Below are 26,091 nucleotides of genomic sequence, written 5' to 3' on the forward strand. Positions count from 1 at the left end.
TCAGTAACAAAGAATATAACAAATTTTTTTAAAATGCAAAAGATTAGACAACATAATTAGAAAATAAAAAGCATCTAAAACTGGTAATTTAAAATTTAAAACTTGAGTGAAATATAGGAAAAGAAAACAAACACAAAAATCAAATAATTAAAATGTTTTAACCAGCACTAAGATGGAGATATCTTAATATCTCATATGCATAGAAACTAAAGACATAATAAGATTGAAAGAAGGAAGGACTATAGGAATGGATTTTGGTAACAGATGGCAGTATGTGTTCACTACAACTGAGCAAACTAAGTGTGATAAGCAGAATTCTAAAGATACGGCCCCAAGATTCCCCTCCCTTGGTTATCCAATCAACCACTAATCTATCTACTAATAGGAAGGCATTTTTATAGATATAATTGAAGTCTAGTCAATTGATCTTAAAATATGGAGATTATCTGGATGAACCCGACCCAACTGGGAGAATTTTTTTTTTTTTTTGTGAGGAGATCAGCCCTGTGCTAACATCTGCCAATCCTCTTTTTTTTTTTTTTTTTTTTTTTTTTGCTGAGGAAGACTGGCCCTGGGCTAACATCCGTGCCCATCTTCCTCTACTTTATATGGGACGCCGCCACAGCATGGCTTGCCAAGCAGTGTGTTGGTGTGCGCCCAGGATCCGAACCAGTGAACCCTGGGCCGTCGCAACGGAGCGCGCGCACTTAACTGCTTGTGCCACCAGGCCAGCCCCTGGGTGAATTTTTTAAAGGCAGAGTTTTCTCTGGCTAGTGGCAGATGAAGAATTCAGAGATTTGCCTCAGATTGCAGCCTTGCTGGGCTTCCAACCCTTCCCACTCCTATTTCTCCCAATCCTTGACTAGCTTCCCGTAGAAGTACTTCCCATAGAAGTACTTCCTTAATAAATCATTTACCAATGGATCCTTATCTCAGTGTCTGTTTATGGGGAACGTAACTTAACATATTAAGCTTCTTGGTGTTGCTTCAGTTTGTCTTAAGGCCCAAGGTAGCAAAACAAATGGAATAAATAGGAACACTTTCATTTTGTTAGCTTGGGCTGGGTAAGACACATGGGCTACACACATGGGTAAGAATTCCTTAATCAACTATTCGAAAATAACTCAAAATATAGAGAGGACTTAAAATACCACACGAGGTAATCCCATATCAGATGACATCTGTGACACACTGTGAAATGATAAACCCTAATTCACTTACATCAGACTCATCTGGGTGGCTTGTTAAGCATGCAGATCCTGGTCTACCTTCCGTCCTAGTGAACTACTCACTGGAAAAGAATGATGTCTTCAACAACTCTTTGTAGCATTTTTATCACATTTTTATCCCCAAAGTAATACTGCTTGGATCTAGAGTCTCACAGAGTTGCTTTTAAATATTTCTGGAAACTTCTGGCTACCAGTCGTTACCCAAGATCTTACCAAATCTTTCATGAAAATTCTATTTCTAGCTAGTCCTCTAATCATAGAAACTAAAACCTTGTCCAAGAAGCTTATTTGAGAACAGATCCAATATCATACACTCCATTCTCTTCTGCTTTTCTTTTAACCCTCTTCTCCCCCTAATTCTTCCTTCATCTGTCAGTTATAAAGAAACTTCCCAAACATACAAAGGAATTCAAAAGGTACCAGGAAATGAAGATGATGTCTACACTTATAATTGCATCAGGGGCCTGCTTGTCATCCTCAAAAGCTGTTATCTAAGGCCAAGTTGAATTATTGTGGGATTGACCTAGCTCATACTCTTGAGGGAGTCTCTATCTTATGACTGACCCAGCTTTATAGGTTCTGAAATAATTCTATTATTTACGCAGGAATATAAAAGCCCCAAGGAATGGCAATGGATTCATGCTAACCAAACTCATAACTGAAGGATTTAGAAATTCAATGTCAATTTATTAAGTAAAACTAAGAGGTATACTTAGCAGAGAATAGTAGTTAAAAGCTCAGGCCCATGTGTCAACTGCCTATATTTGAATCTCAGCTATATACTACCTTGGAAATATGTGACTTTAGGCAAGCACATAACCTCTCTAAGAATTGGTTCCCTTTTCTGTAAAGTGCAATAATTATAGGGTTGTTGTGAGGATTATATTAGTTAATATATATAAAACATTTTGCATAGTGTCTGCTGGCACTATGAAGCATCTGATAAATTATCGTTCTTGTTAATAATGATCTCTATTCAAGACCTATTACTATAAATGACGTTAGTGATGAAAATGGAATTAGACCTATGTCATATAGGTCATAATAAAAATCTCAAGAATTAGTGATGTTTTTCTTCAGAAAAAACATTCCTAAAATTTGGAATACTGATTAGATATATCATTTGCCCTTAAATTATTCTCTATAAATCCAAATTTCCTTCATAAATAGAATAAATTATCTCATTATAGTCAATTACAATTATTACTTTTTATACTGCTGCCTCCTAATTATCTAGAGAATTATTAGAGTTTAGACATGGTAGAGGGCTTGAAGTTTCTCAAGCCCAGCTTCCCACTCTCTGCAGAAATCTATCCCAAGACATTCCTGGCAGTTAAATCGCCCAGCAGATGCTTACATAACTCCAGTAATAAGAAGCCTCCTAACCACTGAGACAACTTCTTCCATTGAAAGGCAAGCCTATTTAAAATTTTCTTATAGTTCCCTAAAATTTTCACACATTTTTGCTAAAACTTAATTTGATTAGCTTCATTCAGATTTGAAGGTCAGTACCAAAGCTATAAGTCTTCTTTATGAATTATATATACCTAGGATTATATATACATTTATAAAACAGTTATTTCTCTTTGAAGTTACCATAAAATTTAATGAGCAAAATAAGTTTATTATTTTATTGGTACAGATAAAATATCAAAAATTTTAAATGATATAATGCTTTAAATTACTACAAATTTACATGAAATTATAAATTCACATGATTTGTAACAATTTTAGATTCCAAGAGAATTTGCCACTGTGTACCTTCCTAGCTTGTTAATATACTATAAACTGTGCATGTCGAATGCTTTGTAACCTTAATTTCTGTGTTTAAGAGATTTGTATCAAGAAGTGCTCCTCTATCAAGAGATATATGCGCTCCCATGTTTATTGCAGCATTATTCACAATAGCCAAGATATGGAAACTACCTAAGTACCTATCAATGGATGAATGGATAAAGAAGATGTGGTATATATATACAGCGGAATATTATTCAGCCATCAGAAAGAAGGAAATCCTGCCATTTGCAACAACATGGATGGACCTTGAGGAATTATACTGAGATAAGCCAGAGAGAGAAAGACAAGTACTGTATGATATCACTTATATGTGGAATCTAAAGAAAGATGAACTCATAAAAACAGAGAGTAAAATGGTGGTTACCAGGGGCTGGGGGATGGAGTAATAGGAGAGATGTTTAAGGGTGCAAACTTGAAACCAGTAGATAAATAAGTCCTGGAGATCTAATGCACAGCATAGTGATTACAGGCAACAACACTGTATTAAACTTGCTAAGATACTAGATCTTAATTATTCCCACCAGAAAAAAAGAAATGATGATTATGTGACATGATAGGGGTGCTAGCTAATGCTACAATGGCAATCATATTGCAATATATAAAAGTATCAAATCAACATGTTGTACATCTTAAACTTACACAACGTTATATGTTAAAAATATTTCAATAAAAGAAATTTTAAAAAGAGCTGCTCATCCATTTGCCATTAAATTTATACGTAATTTTTAACTGTGATATGGGGGACACTAATAATTGACCTTTATTATAATTATCTGTGGATATTTTTCTCCCTTGCTAGATATGAGAGACTTGAGGACAAGGATTGAGGAGTATTCCTTTACTCTTAGCACAGTGACTGGCACATAGTATGTGCTCAAAAAGCATTTTCTAAAGAATGAATGAACAAACAAATGAACCATTTAAGTCTTATTACTGTTTATACTATTTTCTATCTGTGTGAATATGAGCAACTTTTCTTTTCTTTATTTACCTGACCTTCAGTTTTCTCCCTTATAAGGACAGTAAATAGTTAACTCATAAGCTAGTTGTGATGATCCAGTAATGTATGTGAAATACTCTGAAAACTTAAAACTCCTATTTAAATATAACACATGTCTATTTTAATCATTAATTTATGTAAAATAAGCTCTTTTCCTCTTTGTGGCTATTATATACCCAACTCTAATATTCTCTCCCATCTTCTTAGATGATTTCAGGACATGGATCATTTTTTAATTTTTTAATTTACTTTTTTGGTGAGGAAGATTGGCCCTGAGCTAACATCTGTGCCAATCTTCCTCTGTTTTTTTTTTTTTTATATATGTGGGACGCCGCCACAGCATGACTTGATGAGCAGTGTGTAGGTCCGCACCTGAGATCCGGGCCACCTAAGGAGAGCACACGAACTTAACCACTGCACCACCAGGTTGGCCTCCAGGACATGGATCATTTTTGTACCACCCTATCAAATATTTCTTAGATAGTTATTGTTAATAGCCCTTCTAATCCTGGACTTAACCTTAATCTTCATTCCACTTGAATTGTAGCCATGGCTACATCTTCAACTTAATAATTACATAGACTATCAACTTCCTGTTCTTTGACCACATCACCTTTAAGAACCTACACTGCAGCCTTGTTTTGCCCACTAGCCCAGTTATTCCATATTTTTACTTCGAACTGACTTCACCTGCATTCCCTTGTCTCCTTTCTCTGCTTAGAATTTGTTCTGGTTATCTATTGCTGCATAAAGAACTACTCCCAAAAAACTAGTGGCTTAAAACAACAATAATCATTTATTTTGTTCATAAATCTGCACTTTGTGCATGACTCAGAGGGAAAGGCTCATCTCAGCTCTATAGGGTGTCAGCTGGGGCAGCCTGACTGGAAGCTGGAGGCTCCACTTCTACTTTCACTCACGTACGTGGCCGGCTGTTGGCTGGGAGCTCCGCCAGGACCAAAGACTGGGGGCTTCACTTTCTCTTCATAGGCCTCTCCCTGGATGCTTGGCTTTTGCACAGCATGGTGGCTAGGTTCAAGAATGGGCACTCTGAGAGGACCACCTCGAAGTGCATGAAATTTTTAAGATCTAGCCTCAGAAGTCATGTAGCAACTCTTTTGCCATACTGCATTGGTTGAGGCAATACCAAAAGTCCACCAGGGAACTGGAAATAAACTCCAATACTTGATGAGAGCAGTGTCAACACTGCATTGTGTGAAGAACATATAGGATGGGATATATTGTGGCAAATAACTTTGAAAAACACAATCTGCCACAGTCTACTCTCTGGCCACAACATATCACATCTCCCCCACATGCAAAATACAAGCAACCCCTCTGAAGATTCCGAATTGCATCCCATTATGGCATTAACTCAAAGTCCAGGATCCTGTCATCCAGTTCTGATTCAGATGTGGATGAGATTCCTCTGTTGTGGTTCTTCTGGTACAGCTCTTTGAATACTGCTCCTCTTGACCTAAAGACCTTGAACCAAAGAGACAAATTATCTGCCACACACATATTCTACAGACTAATGGTAGAACAGACATAGGATAAATCCTATAAACACACCTGTTCAAAACGGAGAAAAACAGGAGAAACACAGCAGTCACAGGATCATAGCATTTCAAATACAGCTGGGCACATGTTGCCAGTTCAGAGATTAGGGGTCAGTCCTCTTCCTAGGAATTGTTCCATATGTTTCATGACTCCACTCTGTGGGTCCTTGCTTCTGTCTCTAAATCATTCCTCCTTTTCCATAAAAAGTAGCCATGTTTGCAACGAGGTAGTTTTTTTCAGCCAACTTTCTACCCATACAAATTTGAAAGTCCAAAGGCCTCTTTTTATTTTATGTACTATGTCTATCCCTCTTAGTTCAAGCTGACATAATTATTTAAAAAATGGTGTGGACTTTTTGTTTTCTCAATTTATAATTCACTCCATTATACAACGTCATGCCCACAAGATGTCTGAGATAAGCCCTCCTCTATATATTATCTCTCTATATAAAAATCTATATGGTTTCAGTTATTCTTTACATCTTACCTGCCATCTCAATAAATAAACCAAGTCCATTTTCTGCTTTAAGGCTACCACTCTACTTCAGGCTTTGATTCTATTACCCTTTATGTTCTGAAATATTTTGCATTAGTTCTTTCCTCCCCCCTTCCCTGGCATATTCAATCTCTCCTCAAATAAAGGTTTCTCTACGTTCTTCAAAGATTCTTCAGTATGAAAAAAGTGAATAACTCAGAAAACTAGTAATCTGTATACTGGACATGATAATTTTACCTATAATATATGCTTATTAATAAATATGATCATTCTCAAATTATGTATAAATAAGAAGAATGTACTTAAAGTGCCCAAAGAAACAAAAATAACTTGAGATGGAAAACTAATGAAGTTAGCTCATTTTCAATAATAAAATTTCCATCATTTTTAATAAAGATATAGAATCAACAAATCCCCAAAACTGATCTGATCGATTTTTGCCTATACTCAGAATTATCTTGCATTTTAACAGCCTAGAAGCATTACTGGAAGCTACAGAAAAAAACCCAAAAAACTACATATTTATTACAATAGGTTAACAGCTCTCAGCAAGACGGACAAACTGCATTTTGATAAACTCTGTAGTATTTCTGAAGTATAATATTACAAGCCACTGAGAAAATAGAATAATTAGTTTTCACACTACACTGATTTTTATATCAAAGGTATTGCTTATGTTTATTGAAAAAGTGAACAAAACTACCTCCATGGCATATATTCAATTAACTTCTGAGATAAATTGTATTTGTTTGCTAAAATAATTTCATGTGGGGATGTGATGCAGAAATCACAATGTTGTGCTCATGACAAATAATCTATACTTTCTACATAAAATAAGTCTCGGTACCTGTTATGTTCAGCCTGAATATGTTGTCTTATATTCTACATATTGCTGAGTCTATCATTCATTTAAATATTTGATTTTAATAAAAAATTTTGCTTTAAACTTGTTTTTCTTATTTTAAAAATCTTAAAATAATTTTTTACTTACTATAAAGCAGTGTATGCTCATATAGAGGAAACAATTAAAAAATTGAAAAGCAAAACAAAATCTTTAACAAGCGTAACGTTGTTACTCACATACTATTGTCTCAGTGAGGCCTTCTCTGATAACATTGTTTGAAACTGATGCACAACCCACTCTGAACTCCCAATCCTCCTTTTCTCTCTTATTTTTCTCCACAACATTTATAACTACCTGGTATTCATTCTTTCTTTTCTCTTTCTTTCTTTCCTTCTTTTGTTCTCTCTTTCTTTCATCTATCAATCTATTGATCTATTTCTTCATTCATTTATTCAATGTCTCTTACACCTGAAATTAAGCTTTACAAAACAACAATGTTTATACTTTGTTCACTGCTGTACTATAAGTCCCTGGAACAGTGCTTAATACATTAAAGGCTCTCAGTGGATATTTCTTAAATGATTAATCAAATGAATCTTATCTTGTTACCAGGTTTAAAAAATATATTCCATTTTAACATTTTTCATAGGACTCTATTCAGCTGATGTATCAGAATAACTAAACCCCATTTTTCTTTCATTTGGACATTTTAAACTTTTTGTTATTAGTGTTGTTTGATGAATATGTTTGATGCTTACATTGGGGCATATCATTATTTCCTTAGTGTAATCCCAGAAGTAGAATTTGGGGGTTAAATGGCATGTATATTTGAAATATTTTGCCAGTCTGCCTTTGAAAATCGCTGATATCAATTTATACTTCCACCACGACATGAGATAGTCCCCAATTTTCCACACTCACAACGTTTTCATTCATTTTCTTTTTAAATTTGCTTTAAATTTTTCCCTTCTCTAAATGTCCAAAACAGGTCAATATGAGAGATAAAGTTGTCTTTAAGTCCTTTTCTACTTAAGAATTTTTCTTTACCTGAGCTAGATCAATCACAAAGTCATTTACATATCCATGAATTAAAACTTGGTGCAATAAGAGGAGATTGCTTTATAATGGGATACACCTCATTTAATAATTTCTTCATTAAATGATTCTAATGTGTTTTTATTGGTTACACAACATTTAATGGTATATAGTATACTGATTGCAAATATACTATTTCCCTCTTTAATTTAGACTAATGAAAATGAGTTTTATCCTTTTTAAATATATGCAGTCAAAGAAAAGATTTCATTTATGAATAAAACAAAATCACTTCCATATTGTTAATAAAAGTTCTAAAACAATTTGAAATAAATACATGGCTATAAAATGTTGAGTGACTGAATGAATGAGTTTGTGAGTCCCATGAGAAAAATATTATTCATATCAACCAAATGCATAACTCATATCATTTATCAACCTAAGTTCTTAACACTTTTACCTATAAATGTAAGATATCTGGTAATCAATTTTAATTTGCCAATTATTCTATCTATAGGCAGCAAGATAAAGATACACGTTCTTTAAGTTTTATAAGGCAAAACAATCCATTCTTCTTAGTAAATGTCATGACTCAAGTAACAAATTTGTGTATCATGCTATATAAATTAATTCAATCTTATAGTTTCATTTATGTATATATATATACACACACATAATAACACAAAATAATTTTATCTGACTTACAAAGAATTTGACATACAACTCAAAAAAGTCCTTCCCATTGGTATTAAGGTCTAACAAAATTACCAATGTTTAAATGACAAATAATAGAGTTATAAAGACACTTTTTTATTATTTTATTTCTAAGAAGATACAATATTAAAGGATAGCATTCATAGGATAAACATTGACACAGAGCATATAACCAATAGAACTATTATCACTGTACCTTTTGATTATATAACAACGATTTTTTTAAAAAATCAAAAGACTTAACATATTAGTTGTCCCCAGCAAAAGTCACATGGTATTAAGAATTATAAATAGAAATGGGCTATTCTCATTTTAGAGCAAAAAACCATATTAGTCTGTATATATTAAAAAGAATCAAGAATTCTTTGTCATATCAATCCATAAAAAACTTAACCTAAGTAAAAATCAATAAAAAATGAGGCATCTCTTTAGAGAGTTGATAGCATTGCCCCTGAATATCTTTTCCTTGACTGGATCAATGTAACAAAGCTAGGACAAATGAAAGTTAATCTTCAATTATCAAAATGAAGCATGGATATTAATTGAATTGATGCTGGCTGCCTATTAAATCTATGTTAGAGGCGTATTTTGGACTGTATACCTTAAGAGAGCAGATTAAATTTTAAAAAATGAACAATTCTATAATTATTATAATGTCTGCCCATGTCAGAGGAAATCAAATTTTATATATTATGGCATCAGATAATAGCTTCAGAAATCCATGCATTTTTTTCTAATGTGTTGATTATAGAGGCGTGTGGGATTTCTGCTATCATTTCTTTGAAGTATAGGCCTCTTTAAGATGCAAGATGGCAAAATTGATAGATTATTGATTTAACCAATGTGATAAACTCTTTTCATTTAGCAAGCTAGCTACTCTGCAGTTGTAATAGTGACTTCAACAGTCACTATGTCTTTGACTTCCAAATAATAACTGTCTTCATAATGAAGATATTCACCTCTCCCAAATTCTTTCAGAAGCTAGGGTTGGCTTGACATTAAAAAGAAACATGTTTCACATTATAATAAAATTTTATACTTCTAAAGAGCTGCAGAGGTTCTGAAAATGATTTTGAAATATAGTCTTATTAATCTTTAGTATTCTCATGAGAGCCAAGTAGGCGGCAAATATTATCTTTATTTTGTAAAATAGAAACTAATGAAACAATTAGTGAATTTACTTACCTTAGGCTAAATATTGAAGCAATGAAAAGCCACAGTGCCAATCCTGGCACTTAACTGAAATTCTTATTATTCATTCCATCCATAAGAATTTTTATGGAAAGGAGAGTAAAGGCAGAGAGAAAAACTCTTCAGAAAATATGAAGATCAACATAATCTACTCCAAAAGCCTCTGAAATGGATATGTGTTATTTGATTGATTGTGCTTGGTGACAGTGAAAGTAACAGAACTTCAAAGAACTAATTTCCCGGGCCGGCCCCGTGGCGTAGCGGTTAAGTGCACGCGCTCCACTGCTGGCGGCCCAGGTTTGGATCCCCGGCGCACCGACGCACCGCTTCTCCAGACACGCTGAGGCCGTGTCCCACGTACAGCAACTGGAGGGATGTGCAGCTATGACATGCAACTGTCTACTGGGGCTTTGGGGGGAAAATAAATAAATAAAATATTAAAAAAAAAAAAAAAAAAAAGAACTAATTTCCCTGAACCACTCCTAGGTGACCACATAATGTGGTCAGGTGTGTTCAGGGACACACTAAATGTGTTTGAATTCTACTTTATAACGAAGCTAAAACCTGACAAAATCAACAATGGTAAAACAACTCAAGAAAAGAAAAAGAAAACAAGAAAAGTTAAGTTTTGACTTAAAATGGACCTTTAAGTTGGCAATATACTTGATTCTCGAAAGACAATAAAAAACAAAGCAAACCTCTATGGATCTCAGGGTCTGCAGGTATCCTTATTTGCTTGACAGGTTGTATTCTTCTGCTTTGGTTTTTCATTAAAAACTCTTAAAAGAGTTACTCCATTCTGTTTTACTTTTTTCTCTTCATATTCTCATAAAGATTCATTACAACAATTTGGTTGTTCAGTGGCAAGACATTTGTAAATTACTGCTGAAAACTATTGTTCCTATTCTCTATCTGGTTTTCCCGTGTGAAATAACATACTTACTGATTTATCTTCATTACCAGGGAAAGTTATTGCATCCATTTTTAACCAAGAATACTATTACTACTAACTGAACTAATCCCAATTTTAAAAATCAAAATTATTTTTGGAATTTTAACTCCCCAAATAAATGTTTATCTTTTTATATAGCTGCTTTCTTGATACTTGAGAAAAATTAAAATACTTCCATGAGACTGGCATGATGCATATCTTGTATATGACTAATCTTGCAAATCAGGGTAGAGTGCCTTTCTCCTCTAACAACTCTAGCATATTAAGAGTTTGGGGTTTTTCTCTAATAGAAGATGGCTTTATTAGCTTTAGTAAAATTGTCTTTGGTAAAATTAAAAGACATAAAATTCCAAACAAATCTTACAGTTGAAAAAAATCTAAAATCTTTCACTGAGTAAGTGAGGTTTTTTTTGTCTTACACACTTAAAAGAGGCATGGCAAATGTAAATGTATGTTTACAATTGTCTATTTTAATATGGAAACCTTAGATTTTTTTCCCATAGCTTTAAAAGGAGAGTCCATACTTACCTGGCCCCTCAGTCATTTTGTCCAGGCACCGAGGAGTTGTGCTAAGAAAGGAGGCATGTTTTATTTTAGCCACAAGACTACGAGGTGGCATGTATTTATGTTGAACTTGAGACATCTCGTATGATTTTTGAACATCATAGCTGCCTGGTGCCGGAATGCCCTGAAAAAAATTTCAAAGGATGAGTACAAACATATCTTATATAGAAAATATCCAAGAAGATATGGTATAGATGTTCACACTAAGCAATGGGATAAGTGGAAAAATATTAAAATTTCCTTTAATTAATCATTAAAAATAGAAATTTAAGAGAGTATCCCTAAATCTACGCCCTCCTAATAAAAGTGTAAATTCATTTGTCAAAATTTAAGGTAAAATAAACAGAATTATAAAATTTAGGTCGATATTCTTTAAAAATATAGCCTTCATAATATAGATCAAACTCTCATTTTCAGATTTCATAATGAAAATCAAATTTCATACGAGACTGAGAGAAATGATTATTTGTTTTCATAAGCAGCAAAGCTATTCCTGCTTTACTGTTCTATGTGAACATACTTTATTTATTGTACAAATGAGACTGCTTATTTCATTTTTAATAGATTCCAATTAAGTTAAAAGGCTTCCCCTTTCATCATTTATGGCTCTTTATATGCTCCACAGTTATATTAACATTTTTAATCAACATAAACCACATGGACATTAATAACTACAATAATAATTCTAAACTAAATTAAATATAAAATATCACATATTTGTTGCACAATCACTGAGGTAAACCATTAGCTAATTATCTCAATGAAAACTTTTTTAAACTCATTTTCCTCAAATTATTTTAAAATATAACATATTATAGATAACGTATCTGTTTATATGTATTATGTATAAAGAGCAAACTTTTTAGGTTTTAATAATTTTCTGGTAGGCAGGAGCCCATCATGGCTAAGGGTGTAGACTCTAGCCCTAGACTTCCTGGGATCCAAACATCTGCTCCTTACACGCTGTGGGACCCTAGGCAAGCCACTTCACCTCTGTGATCCTCAATTTCCTTGTCTATAAGTGGGGAAAATGAGAGTATTTACGTCATATGTCAGGGTTGTTGTGAGGATCAAATGAGTTAAAACAAGTATAATACTTAAATTGGTACCTGATTCTATAAAAGTGTTAGCTAATCTTACTATTCTACAAAAGCTAATTTCAATGCAAAAAACAAGACTGAACAACCAGGGTTTGGGCTAATAGGGAAGTATTTTAATGTTTCAAATAAGTCAAACAAATTTGGATACTGAGAAAGCATACTTTTGAAGTCCATCTAGGAGTCATACTTTATAAAACATACTTTCTCTTGTTTCTTATATCCCTATCATCATCCTCACGCATAGGCCAACATTATCTTCCACTTCCAAAGAATCACTAAATATCGTAAGAGTACTGATCACACCTAGGAGAGGAGATTCTTACACGAAACCCCACATTTCTGGTTTAAGTCCACATCGGTAAGCCAAGTAAGAAACCTCAGCAGCCGTTTTCTTCTTGCCTGCATCAAGAGTATATTTTGTAAGGGTAGGCTGATGATAAGCAATAGTAGCAGTAGCTCCAAAGATGACTTTTGGATCTCTTTGGGCTGCTTCTGTGGTATGTGAAAGGAGAGTATAAGACAGTGCAAAAGCACCGACATCGTGAGTGTACAATATACCCAGACTATTTAGGAAAATTTTGCAAAGATCTTGATTGTCCCTACTATACATTTTAATGTTCTTATCACAAGCTATTATTGTTCCTGCTTCCTTAACACCCTGCATGGTGTCACCACCTAGTCTTTCTTCCTGTGCCTAGCCTAGGTATGATTGATGGGTTTGGCTATTGTCACACAGGAATCTTTTATATTTTAAATGCCTTGAAGCAAAGGTAAGAAACTGCATCAGTGATCACTTTTCTTTGACAACAGTGTGTTCCCATGTAGGAAAGTCCATCCAACTAGTCATCCTACATTTCAATAGATTCACTGGCTTCTCTACCAAGTGAAAATACACTATGTTTGTTCATGACCACCTCTTCTTATAGCATACTTATGCCTCTCTGAAAACTTATTCCCTGCTGTGTCCCTTATCAATATTTCTGAGCTCTTCTTACTCATCTTCAATTCTCATTTTATCTGATGAAGAGACTAATATTTTAAGTAAAAATTTCCTAGGCTAATGATTAGTAAGACAAATCTGAAGTCCTGTCTGGTAGCAATAACTTAAACAATATCTATGTATAGTACCCTAAACACCATTTTAGGGGAAAAGAGTATGTATAGATAAGATCATCAAATCTCTGTTGATGATCCTCTATACATCACAGAAAATAAGAGAGGCACATGATGAGTAGATATAATAGACATTTCTCATGCCTCCCCCTTATTTTTAAACCCAGTATTTGAATCTTGTTCCTGTGTTTCAGAAATTCCACACGCTTTGCAGCAGAATCTGAGTCAGAGCACAAAAGCTGAAAGTTCCAATAATAATTATAAATAATAACACATAATTCTACAATAATAATTCTAAACCAAAATCTTCCTGGTCTAGTTTTTTAGCTAGGACATGAATCTAGGACATAGGGTTAAATGCCAGCCTTTGAACTGGCAGCCAGTTATTCAAAGAAACACAGAGCATTAAAAATTCCACTCATAGTGAGGGGACTGGCAATGCTGGCAGCTACGTCCAGCTCCAGAGGCAACAGCGGGAGGACAAGCTGAAAGATGCAACTAGAGACTGAGGAAAAACGTCTTAAAATGTCTGATGAAATAAAAGCTATGCCTCAACACAAATTAAAGGTAAGTCTAAGGTGTCCTGACTTCATCTGCAGAACCAGGGCCCTACCTAAAAATGACGTAAATAATCATAGAATTAAAATAATTGATGTATGTAAAATTGCTATCTGATACATAACAAGCATTAGTGTTTGCTTTCATTGCCATCAGCAGCAGCAGCATTATTATTTCTGTCAGCTGTGGGACTACACGTAACCCTCAGTGATGTCTTCCTGGCCTGAAGAGAGATGCCAACTGGATATTTAAAAAGAAAGCCCCTAGTATTTTACGCCCCAAACAACAACAGAAATCAAAAGTAATTAAGTTGTTGGGAACCACATGAAGACACTGTCCCACGTGTTAAAAAAAAAAAAGTCACCAGTTTCAACCAACTTCAAGGGAAAGCAGATCACCCTGTTTATGCTTTGGAAAAACCATTTCACATGCTTTGTGATTTTATTCAATGCTGTCAAGTTGAAGTCCCTGCAAAATTCCCCATGCCCCGTACCCCTGCATTAACCACTTAAAACCCAAGGCTAACTGACTGTAGCCACAGAGACCAGCTCTTGATTTCACCTAAATTCACAATTTTTCCCATCCTTGCTCTATGCCATTTAACATGTGAAATTTTATATACCCTCTGACATGGGACACGTTAAATTGCATGCATGCTCTGATCTTCTAAAACTCTGATGACCAAACACCCACAATTAAACCCCCCAGGCCTTGCAAGGAACAGATCACTCGATCCCTGAGTTGTCTTCCAAGCTGTAACACATTGCAAATAGAGACTGAACTTGAGTTTTAGTCTCAGAATAAATTTTTCTTTTACCATGGTATGTCAGAAAATTTGGAGATGTTTTTATTTCACATTCATTTTTTTTTAAAGCTTTTTTTTGAGGAAGAACAGCCCTGAGCTGACATCTGTTGCCAATCTTCCTCTTTTTCTTTTTTCTCCCCAAAGCCCCAGTACATACTTGTGTATCCTAGTTGCAGGTCCTTCTAGTTCTTCTATGTGGGACACTGCCTCAGCATGGCTTGATGAGCAGTGAGTAGATCTGCGCCCAGGATCAGAACCGGCGAACTCCAGGCTGCCGAAGCGGAACAGGCGAACTTAACCGCTATACCACCAGGCCGGCCCCTCACATTCATTTTTTTTTTTTTTTTTAAAGATTTTATTTATTCATTTTTTTCCCCCCAAAGCCCCAGTAGATAGTTGTATGTCATAGGTTCACATCCTTCTAGTTGCTGTACGTGGGACTCGGCCTCGGGTTGGTCGGAGAAGTGGTGCCTTGGGGCGTGCCCAGGATCCGAACCCGGGCCGCCAGCATCAGAGCGCGCGCACTTAACCGCCAAGCCACGGAGCCGGCCCGCACATTCATTTTTTAATGATAGTTTCACTGGATATAGAATTCTTGGTTGACTTTTTTTTCTCTCAGCATTTTGAATGTTTCATTTCACTGATTCCCGGCCTCTGCTGTCTCTGATGAGAAGTTCACAGTTAATCCTACTATTTCCACTGAATGTAATCAATTATTTTTTGCTTTCAAGATGTTCTCTTTATTTTTGGCTTTTAGCAGTTTGACTATAATGTATCTAAGTGTGGGTTCTCTTTATATTTATCCTACTTGCAGTTCATTGAGCTTCCTGAATTCGTATTTTCATGTTTTTCATTAAATTTGGAAAGCTTTTGGCTCTTATTTGTTCAAAGGTCTTTCTCTGACCCTTTCTTTCTCACCTCTCCTTCAGGACTACATTACATATGCTTTGTAATACATGACATTGACCCACAGGTCTCTGAAAACACTCATTTTGTTCAAACTTTTTCTCTGTGTTTCAGATTCAATGATTTCTATTGAGCTATCTTTTAGTTCACTGATTCTGTCTTCTGTCATCTCAAATCTGCTGTTGAGTCCAGTTGGTGAATTTTTCATTTATATTATTGTACTTTACAACTCTAGAATTCTTTTTTGGTTCTTTTGTTTGCTTGCTTGCTTATTTATTTCTATTTATCTATTGAGATTCCCTATCTATTGGTTAACTGTCAGCATATTTTAATTTAATTATTTAAACATAAGTCCCATTAATTCTTTGAACATACCTATAATAGCTGCTTTGAAGTCTTCATCTGCTAAATACAATGTGTAGTCTTAACCAGAGTAAGTGTCTCTTGACTGCTTTTTTCTCCCTGAGTTTACATCATACTTACCTGATATTTGCATATCTAATAAGTTTTCATTGAAAACTGAACATTTTTGCATAATACAGCAACTCTGGATTCTGTTTTTCTTTAGCGACAGTTATTGTCCATTTCACTTAAGTTTTCAAATTCATTAAGAAAATGAATTGTGGGGCCGGCCCGGTGGCATACTGGTTAAGTGTGCGCACTCTGCTTAAGTGGCCCGGGGTTCGCAGATTCGGATTCCGGGCGCACTGAGGCACCACTTGTCAAGCCATGCTGTGGCAGCGTCCCATATAAAGGAGAGGAAGATGGGCATGGATGTTAGCCCAGGGCCAATCTTCCTCAGCAAAAAGAGGAGGATTGGATTGTATGTTAGCTCAGAGCTAATCTTCCTCACAAAAAAAAAAAAAAAGAAGAAAATGAATTATTCTTTATTGTTTCTAGAATCTGTAGAGATGTCCTTCTTTACATTTTTGACACTTATTATGTATGCCATTTCTCATTTTTTCTTGATCAGTAACATCACAGGCTAGTCAACTCTATTCTGTCTTTTAGAGATAGATCTATCTAGATAAACAGAATAGAAGAGGTTTATCTTTACTTTTGAATTCGCCTGTTTCTCCTTCTAGTTATGTCAATATTAGCTTTACATATAGGCGGAACTGTGCATACAAATTTAAAATTATCATATTAATCTGGTAAATTAAACTTTTAAAATATTTAATGACAGCGACTGTTTATTTCTAAATTGCTTTTTGTCTTAATATATTTTATTTGTAATTAAAATAGCTACTCCAGGAGCGGCCCCATGGCTTAGCGGTTAAGTGCGCGTGCTCCGCTGCTGGTGGTCCAGGTTCGGATCCCGGGCGCGCACCAATGCACCGCTTCTCCAGCCATGCTGAGGCTGCGTCCCACATACAGCAACTAGAAGGATGTGCAGCTATGACATACAACTATCTACTGGGGCTTTGGGGGAAAAAAATAAATAAATAAAAATTATAAAATAGCTACTCCAGGACTTCCACCAATGAGTAGGTTTTGGCAAACTATTGTTACCTTTCAAAAATGGTAAAATGTTAAAATAATAGTTTTAAAGATATCAGAGGTCTGCGGAAGCAAAGAGGACTTTTTGTACTAAATTCAGAAAAGGGAAGAGCCCTTCCCATGTGAGTTGACAATGCAAGCTGCTTTCTTCCATATGGGCATTTCCCAAGTCAAGGGAAGAGCTAAAGACTAGGTTTGTCATAGGCAGACAGATTATTCTAAGGGAAAGAGAAACTAGTGGATCTTTTGAGGGTCACAGAGTCTAACATGAAAGACTAAAGACTAGGGGAGCCCAAATTCATCACCGGCACTTTACTACGGAATATGTGCTGAGTGCCAGAGGCAAAAGAGTAGCAGTCTGAGCTGGAGAGATGGAGTAAAACCTGCAGTCCAGTGATGTTTAGGAGCCAAAGTCACACCAGATCAAGAACTGGCCACAAATACAACTTCTTCTTTAAGAAATTTGCCAAATTTTGAACCTGAATGGGTAGGAAGTTAAAGATTAAAGCTGAAACCTTGTGAAGGGTAGAACTTGCAAGGAGGAAGAAAAAGAAACCCTCAGGCTCTCAACCAAAAACTCAGAAGAGCAACATGAAGGAGGGGGCAGAAACACAAAGGCAGAGCGGAATCTCAGTCTTGTGGTGCTTAGCAGACAAGCTCTCCCTAGAATAACGAGCCCACAGCAATAGACAACAGATCTAAGAGCAGTAGCCTTATGACAGAAATTCATAGCCTAGAGTTAAAATTCCAGGCAATTAAAACAGAACTATTTGTTTCAACTTATGAAATAAGTGTTCTTCCTTTTCTGTTTCTAGTGAGATATATATGTATAAATAAAACGTTAGGTAGCATAATATAATAAAATCACTCACTAACTATGATTTGGGCTAAAATGAACTTTATGTTTTTGAGTAACTTGCTCTAGCTGTTATTTCATAGCTAAGTATATTCTAGTCTAAAATTTTATTTTAAAATCCCAAATATATAATTACTAAAAGTCACTGGAGGGGCCGGCCCTGTGGCGCAAGCGGTTAAGTGTGTGCGCTCCGCTGCAGCGGCCTGGGGTTCGCCGGTTCGGATCCCGGGCGCACACCGACGCACTGCTTGTCGAGCCATGCTGTGGTGGCGTCCCACATAAAGTGAAGGAAGATGGGCACGGATGTTAGCCCAGGGCCAGTCTTCTTCAGCAAAAAAAAGAGAAGGATTGGCAGATGTTAGCACAGGGCTGATCTCCTCACAAAAAAAAAAAGTCACTGGAACTTCTTTTATAATGAAGTTTGTCATATCAATGAAGAGACTTAAGAAGACTTCAATGAAACTTTCAATCAAAGCGTTGAATCAAAATCTTTAATCAAATGTAAATGGTGAAAAAATTTATAGGCCATAAATGTAGTGAAGTTTGAATATGCAGAAAACTTTGATTAAAGCAATTTACCAATATGTTTATCCGAGTTGCTTAATTTTGGCTTTACAGAGAAGAAAGGTATTTCAGATGATAATCAAATTATCTTTGTTTTGCATATTGCAAATTATAATTACAAACATGTTACCCTTGCCATTTTTCAGCTTTCCTAATATTCATCATTCTAAACATACGCCTCTTTAAATATATGATATAGAAAAGAATAAGTGTTATTTTAGAAGGAAAATATTTTAACACAGATATGAAATTATAATGTTAATTGTGATAGGCAAAAATAGAAAATATTGATTCTATTTTCTGTATTCTCCTGGCACGCTAGAAAAGAGTCTTTATTCTAATGCTGTTTTATGAAAGGAAATAGAACTGTCAGCTATAATATGATACTTCAAGGCTCAGTGAAGAATAACAAAAAGTGCTGATGGATGAAATCATGTAAGCAATAAAACCACAGATTTCACCTAATTTCTCCAACACAACATTATGCAATTCACACTTGAATCACAAATTTCCAGTTCTTTGCTGACATTTCCACTTCATTATTCTCAGATAGCCTTAAAATAAAACTCACATCTTCCCTTCCCCAACTACCCAACCATCTATCCTTTCTCACCTGCCTACAATAATCCTTACTTAACCACGACTGAAAATAGAAAGCTGGCCTTTACTTTTCTTCGTCTTTCTCTCTCATATCCAAAAAGCACAGCTACATCCATTGTAACTTCTCTCACTCTATCCCTTTCTTCCTTTACTACCAGAAAGATCCTGGTATAAGCTCTAAAATGCTGCTGGACAACTGTACTAACTGCCTCTTTAACCTTTAGGTCTTCTAGTCTCAAACCATCTGCATCCCAGTAGCAAGTAAGTTATTGTAGTAAAACATGACAAATCTGCTGGAAACGTTCACTGGCTCCTGACTGCCCATGGAGGAAAAAAATCAGAAAATTCTCCTTGGCGTTCAAAGCCTTTTTAAATTTGAAGGCAACGTTTACAATTGTAAAACCCAGTTCAAGTGGAACCCCTTCCATGAAGCATTCTTGATCACCTTAACGAGAACTGACACCCTTCACTTTTCAATTCTTCTATTACTTATTGTTTATGTAAACATATAAACATATAAATAGCACATTAAACAAATATACCATATTTATTTGAATATTTCTTTCTTTGTCAGTACAAGAGCAGAAAGAGGAAAAAGCCATCTGAAGAGAGGGAAGGCCTTGTTTTCTCAGATAAGATTCTATTTACCCTACATATTTACTGATTAATTTTTCTTTTATTCTCTCAAATAAAGAAGACTGACATTAAGAATCCAGGAGCACAGGGGATCCACAATAACACTGGGCATCTGGGCCCTTTCATGCTTTCCGCTGCACCATACTTAGATTGTGACCCTCGTCCTTATGTTCTCAAGATATTGACCAAGGTCCTGCCATAATATTCTCATTTCAGAAATGAAGGGAAAGGACAAAAGGCAAAAATTATGTTTAACAGCTGAAACAGCCTTTTCTAAGGAACTTTCCTAGAAGCCCAATCCAGTAACTTTTCCTTTCTTCACATTAGTTAAAACTGTGTCAAATAATCACCCTACTGCTATAAGGGAACCTGAAAAAAGTAGTTGTTTTATCTGGGCATGTTGTTCTTCTAAATAAAATTGGATTCTGTTAGTAAGGAATAAAAAGAGAATAAATATGGAATAGGCAACTAGTAATTTCAGTCACAATAGCTCTCTGGCTTTGAGGGCACTAGAACTGTAAAAAATTAACTCTCTTCTGGAATACTTTCCAAGGTATTAGACGATCTCTATCAAAAACTATTTTGGCCCATGGCTATTGGCCTTGTTCTCTAATTCTTGCTTATCCTTTGGGTCTCAGATTTTCCCTGAATCCAATAGCTCCTACAATATGCTTTCAGAACACACAGCTCTGAACGGTGCAGCAGTTGTTATACTTGCAATTAAAGGAGTCTTCAAATACTTGTATAATATCACTCATCTCCCTAGGTATGTAAGCTTCTAGAAGGTTCAAAAAGCATTTGTCTCATTCATCATTGTATCCTCGGTGATTGCAAGTGCCTTGCACACAGTAAGTGATCGATGAACATTTTTTAATCAATGAGTGGATATATGAGCTAATGAATGAATGAATGAATCTATCAGTATCTTTCTAACTCAAAGCCTTCCCTCCCATGTTTGGCTCTATCGCTGAGTTCCCCCACAACAGTAGGGCTGACGCTATGCCTTGAAAGTGTTTTCAACCCCTACAGTGCTTAAATTTGCCTCACATATAAGCAATTCTATATTAAACGTGTGTTGTGTAAAGACTATTCAAGTACTGCTTTCCCTAAAGATTTTCCTATTTCTAATAAAGACAGATGTAATTTATAATCTCAGCAATGATGTGAAAGTACAGATATGTCCATTCAAACTGATTAAGGACTAACTTTCACAAAATCATTACAGTGTGTCTCCAGGTAGTTAAATTTGATTAATATTTTATGTGAGGTGCATTTCTTTCTCTTTGCTATCAAAAAAGTAGACTTTTACTTTTGATGCTTGAGCTTTTCATGACCACCTTTGACATTGGCTTTATAGAAAAAAATGTATATCTCAGCAGATTAAAGTAAAACACATGAACAGAAATGGCCTATATAACCTTTCTCTTCCTGAAAATGCTAATGCTACTGGGACAGAAAAAAGCATAGATTATTGCCAGTTATAATAGTTCTAATTGACATGATATCATTTCTTCAGAGTTTTATCAATTCAATACAAATACAAAAGTTAAGTCTTTTGTAAGTTGAACGTGAAAAGGAAGAAAGTTAATGTAAGTGGTTCTTAAAAAAGAACATAATTGCTCCCAGAGCCAGTTGGACAGATTTGGATACAGCACTAAAAATCATCTTGATAACTTAGAAAACTTAGAACAGGTAAATTTTGAATGTAATTTTTGAGGGATGTGTGAATTTGAATAGAAGAGTTGTGAAAACTATTCATTAACCCTAGAGAAATGTCTACAAGTAAAATTCTAATCAATTAGTTGTATTCAAACTTTTTGAAATCAAATGACCCCTACTGTCATCTACTTATGTCCATAATGGTAAGAATTACCCCTTATATAAAAAGAAGGATCATTTTAAAGTAGTACTACTAAAATACCACAGAACTTGAAGTCAGAATTGCTGGTTTATATTCACAGCCTTATTATAAGCCTTGAGAAGGCCTTCAAATACTTCATCCATTCATCCAACCCCCTCCCACCATGATGTATGCTGTATGCTAAAGGTTATGCTCAGAAATATTGAGTGGGTCACCGTGCAGAGGTGTCTTTCTCTTTTCTCTTCTTCCTATGAGATTGGCAGCGAGATGAGTCATGGAACTACTCATATATGGAAGTTGCCCCTACCATAGTAAGCAAAGAGCGGGCAGAATGATCCAGGCTTCCTTTCTGTAAGCTATAAATATCTTAGCATCTCAACTTGAACTGGGTTTTGCAATTGTTAAGTTTGCCTTCAAATCTAAAAAGGCTTCAAAAAAAATTATGGTTCTATCTAGACACAGAAGAGTAGAGGTGATGATAGAGAGGAATAAACTATGAAAAGACAAAGAGAGAGGAGAGAAAGCAAGGTGATTAAGACAAAGGAGGTATGGAATGACAAGAAATGAACATTGTCTAGACAGAGAGATAGGGAGCTCTGGTGATGTTAACCATACACAAAAATAACTTTTTTCAACTTTATGACACACAGATTGTAGATCTCAATAGCAAAAGGCAAACTGTACATTTGGAATGAAGGAAACCTAATTATTCTCCCCTAATATTCCTATAAATATCTTTTCTGATGAAGGAAATATATTTTAAATACCCCATCTTCTTCCAGATTTATGGTGCTTATGTGACACTCAAGAATTGTTCAAGTTAGCTTATATATGGTATCAAATTTAATAGCACACTTTTTAGTGACACAAGTGTTAGTTGAATGAATAGATAAAGAAACAAAACAAGCAGAATAAAACAGAAGATGAAAGGGCTTCAAGGGTCCCATCACTATTTTCCAGAGTCATTCATATAAGTCATTCATATAAAATAAAAATTTTAGTATCCTTATTTCTTCCTTTCCCTTCTTTTGAAGAATTCGGTATACTGTTTCCCCCGTATAAAATGCTATTTAAATGATACTGTTTTTAAATGTTGCACTATTTGAGTATTGGTCTATCAGCCTAACAGAAATTTACTAAGTCTTCACTAAGCACTGGCTTTAGCAGTCACCAGTAGTAGAGACTAAGGACTCTGAAGCTGTGTTGCCTGGGTTCAGCCCTGGCTCAATACTTTTGCTAACCATATGACCACGGGTAAATCTTATGTCTCAATTTGCTCATCCATAAAGGGAGTATAATAATAATAGTTCCCACCTCCAAGGGTTGTGGTAAGGATTAAATGAGTTAATATATGTGCAACCCAGAGTGCCAGGCACACAGGTGAGTACTACGTCAATTTCAGTTATGATTATACCTCTTTATAAATATGAAGTTAACTAATAGATCAGATATTTGAGTGGTACTTGATTTTTTCCCCAAATAACTACTACAAGCACTATTTAAAAGTAATATATTCTTCAATGTCAGAAATAAATTATTTTAATTTTAGAACATGCAGTTTAAAAAACTGTCAGTACTTCTGTTGCAAATGACAAAATACACAAAGACTGACACAGAATAGTAACTTGATTATGGGCCAAATATAATTTAACAAATATATTTATTAGACATGAAAAAAACAAAGCTCAGCACAGAGGCCTTTATCATTTATTAACATTATTGAGGAAATGTCATGCTAAAACCTTATCTTAACCTTTTCCATGCATTTCAGGGAGATGAATCAATTCTTTTTAAAACATTATTTATTGAACAGTCTTAAATGTCTTTGTTACAGTTATTGGGAACCTACATTTCAATATATTAAAGAAAACGTAAATTTTCTAGTCCTAGGTTCTGGTTTTGTAAAACACAAATACTTTCAATTTCCTAAAGATATGACTACCTCGAGAAAAGTCAATTTCTGATTTATAGAAATAGTCTATATTAATGTCTGTACAATAAAAGGGAAAGTCAACTAAGCATGCACAAAAGCATGTGAAAAAGAAGACCAGTGTAAGAGAAAGAAAGAAAAGTTCATAGTTTCAGCTTAGAAAAGTATCTCATTCACATCTCTCAGGAAGCTACTCCAAATTTCCCAGGGAACTCATGGCAAATACAGAAAAAAAAAAAAAAACCACAATAAAACAAAAGCAAAATGAAATGAACATTAAAAAGCCAATAATCCAGAAAAGGAATATCAGATAATTCAAATCATATAGTTCTGAATGGCAAACAAAAATGCTATTTTTATACTTTGTTTACCTGAAATAGAGAATATCAATTAGCATAAAAAGAGAGGAGAGAATGCATCCTGCCTCCCCCACCTGCTCCTGGCTGAGACACAGATCTGTATCACACAATCATGGGGCCAGTGTAGATCATCTTTGATGCAGTCAGGTATTGTTCTACTTTTCCCTTCCCATCACTACACTCTTGCATTTTAAATAATATTCTCATTGTAAAAATTTGAAATATAAAGTAAAGAAAAACCAACCTGCACAGTCTCACTTGCCCAAGTTTACTCCTATATTATTCTACCCTGCTACTTAACCAGCCTTTGCTGATGAACTTTTAACTCATTTCCACATTTGCATTGTTATAAACAAAGACATAATAAATGAAAACATATGCATCCTTTATACACTTCTGGGCAAATGTCAACAAGATAAATTCCTGAAAAAGTGAACTGTTAAGGCAAGGGATATGTGCAATTTAACTTCTGGTTGAAATTATCAAGTAGCTTCAGAGAGGTTTTTATCAATTTAAACTCTCCCAATAGTATATTCATTTCCCCTACCCTTGCCAACACTGAGTATTGTCTTTTTAAAATCTCTAAATGAGAAACATTTTCCTTTTTTTAAATTTATATTTCTTTCATTTCAAGTGAATTTTAGCATCTTTTCATGTATTTATTAGCTTTCTGTAGCTCATTTTCTAATAGAATTCTTCACCTTTTTTCTTTCTTGTTTTATAAACTCTTCTTGTATACTAAGGAAACAGTCTTTATCTTCCATATGTGCTTAAAATATTATTCCTAGTTTATAATTTGTCTTGTGCCTTTATTTACAGCATTTGTCATAATTTGGAAATTTTCAGAGTTTTGTTTATTTTTAGTAAGGTGTTTTGTAGTAATTTTTATTTAGTTTTGCTATAGAAAAGTGTTTAACTTTTTTTTTTTTTTCTTTTTGCTGAGGAGGGCTCACCCTGAGCTAAGATGTGTTGCCAATCTTCCTCTTTTTATATGTGAGCCACCACCACAACATGACCACTGACAGATGAGTGGTGTAGGTCCGTGCCCAGGAACTGAACCCGGGCTGCCAAAGCAGAGCGCACTGAACTTAACTACTAAGCCACTGGGGCTGGCCAAAAAAGTGTTTAACTTTTTGAAGTCACATTTACCTGATGTTTCCTTTATACTTCTCCTGTTTCATGTTTTGTTCAAAAAGTCCTTTGGAATCGAAGATTTTTTTAGTCAAAAAATTTTTTTTTATTTTTTTGTGAGGAAGATCAGCTCTGAGCTAACATCTGATGCCAATCCTCCACTCTTTTTGCTGAGGAAGATTGGCCCTGGGCTAATATCCATGCCCATCTTCCTTTACTTTATATGGGACGCTGCCACAGCATGGCTTGACAAGCCGTGCCTCAGTGCGCACCTGGGATCCGAACCTGCGAACTCTCGGGCCCCCAAAGCAGAGCGCGCACACTTAAGCGGTATGCCACAGGGCCGGCCCCCCCAAATTTTTTTAATTTAACAAATCTTTAATCAATTTAAAGTTTGTTCTATAGGAAAAGTAATGAACCTACATTTCTGTAACTATTTGAAATCTGTCACTCTCAGATTATAAAGGTAACCAATAGAGAGCAGGAGAACCAGCCACAGAACATAGCATTGTAAGAAGACCCATCATAAAAGCAAAACATGATAGTCAGGGATAGAGAGAAAATATTCTGATAGTAGTGATACCAGCTCAACACAAGTTTGGCAGAAGGGAAGCCATACTGTAGGGAGGAAGCCATATTGTAACTATGGATAACCTCTACGTAGCTAACCCAGATGGACATACTCTGGCTTGCACATAGGATAGATAATAAACAAATGAAATATAAAAAAAATTGCATGCATCATGATTTATGACCCCTGCTTAGCCATACACCACCCAGCTGCAATGAGA

General features: G+C 35.1%; 1 protein-coding gene across 5 annotated transcripts in view; it reads right to left on the reverse strand.

The window, feature by feature from the left end:
• Window positions 1-470: 470 nt before the first annotated feature.
• The window catches only part of STPG2 (sperm tail PG-rich repeat containing 2), a 223,210-nt gene continuing 197,589 nt past the window's right edge, over window positions 471-26,091 (reverse strand). For 3 of the 5 annotated variants that reach the window (XM_087434620.1, XM_087434619.1, XM_087434617.1), the window contains 2 exons: window positions 11,346-11,505; window positions 5,518-10,273 (listed from right to left, as the gene is read on the reverse strand). In XM_087434620.1, coding sequence (XP_087290746.1) covers window positions 10,248-10,273; window positions 11,346-11,505 — 186 coding nt within the window. In that variant the 3' untranslated portion in view covers window positions 5,518-10,247. The other 2 variants (XR_015552964.1, XM_087434618.1) reach the window with 2 other exon arrangements.

The sequence above is a fragment of the Ceratotherium simum genome, chromosome 8 (genome assembly GCF_057802395.1).
Source record: "Ceratotherium simum simum isolate JZ-2026a chromosome 8, ASM5780239v1, whole genome shotgun sequence".
NCBI classification, from domain to species: domain Eukaryota; kingdom Metazoa; phylum Chordata; class Mammalia; order Perissodactyla; family Rhinocerotidae; genus Ceratotherium; species Ceratotherium simum.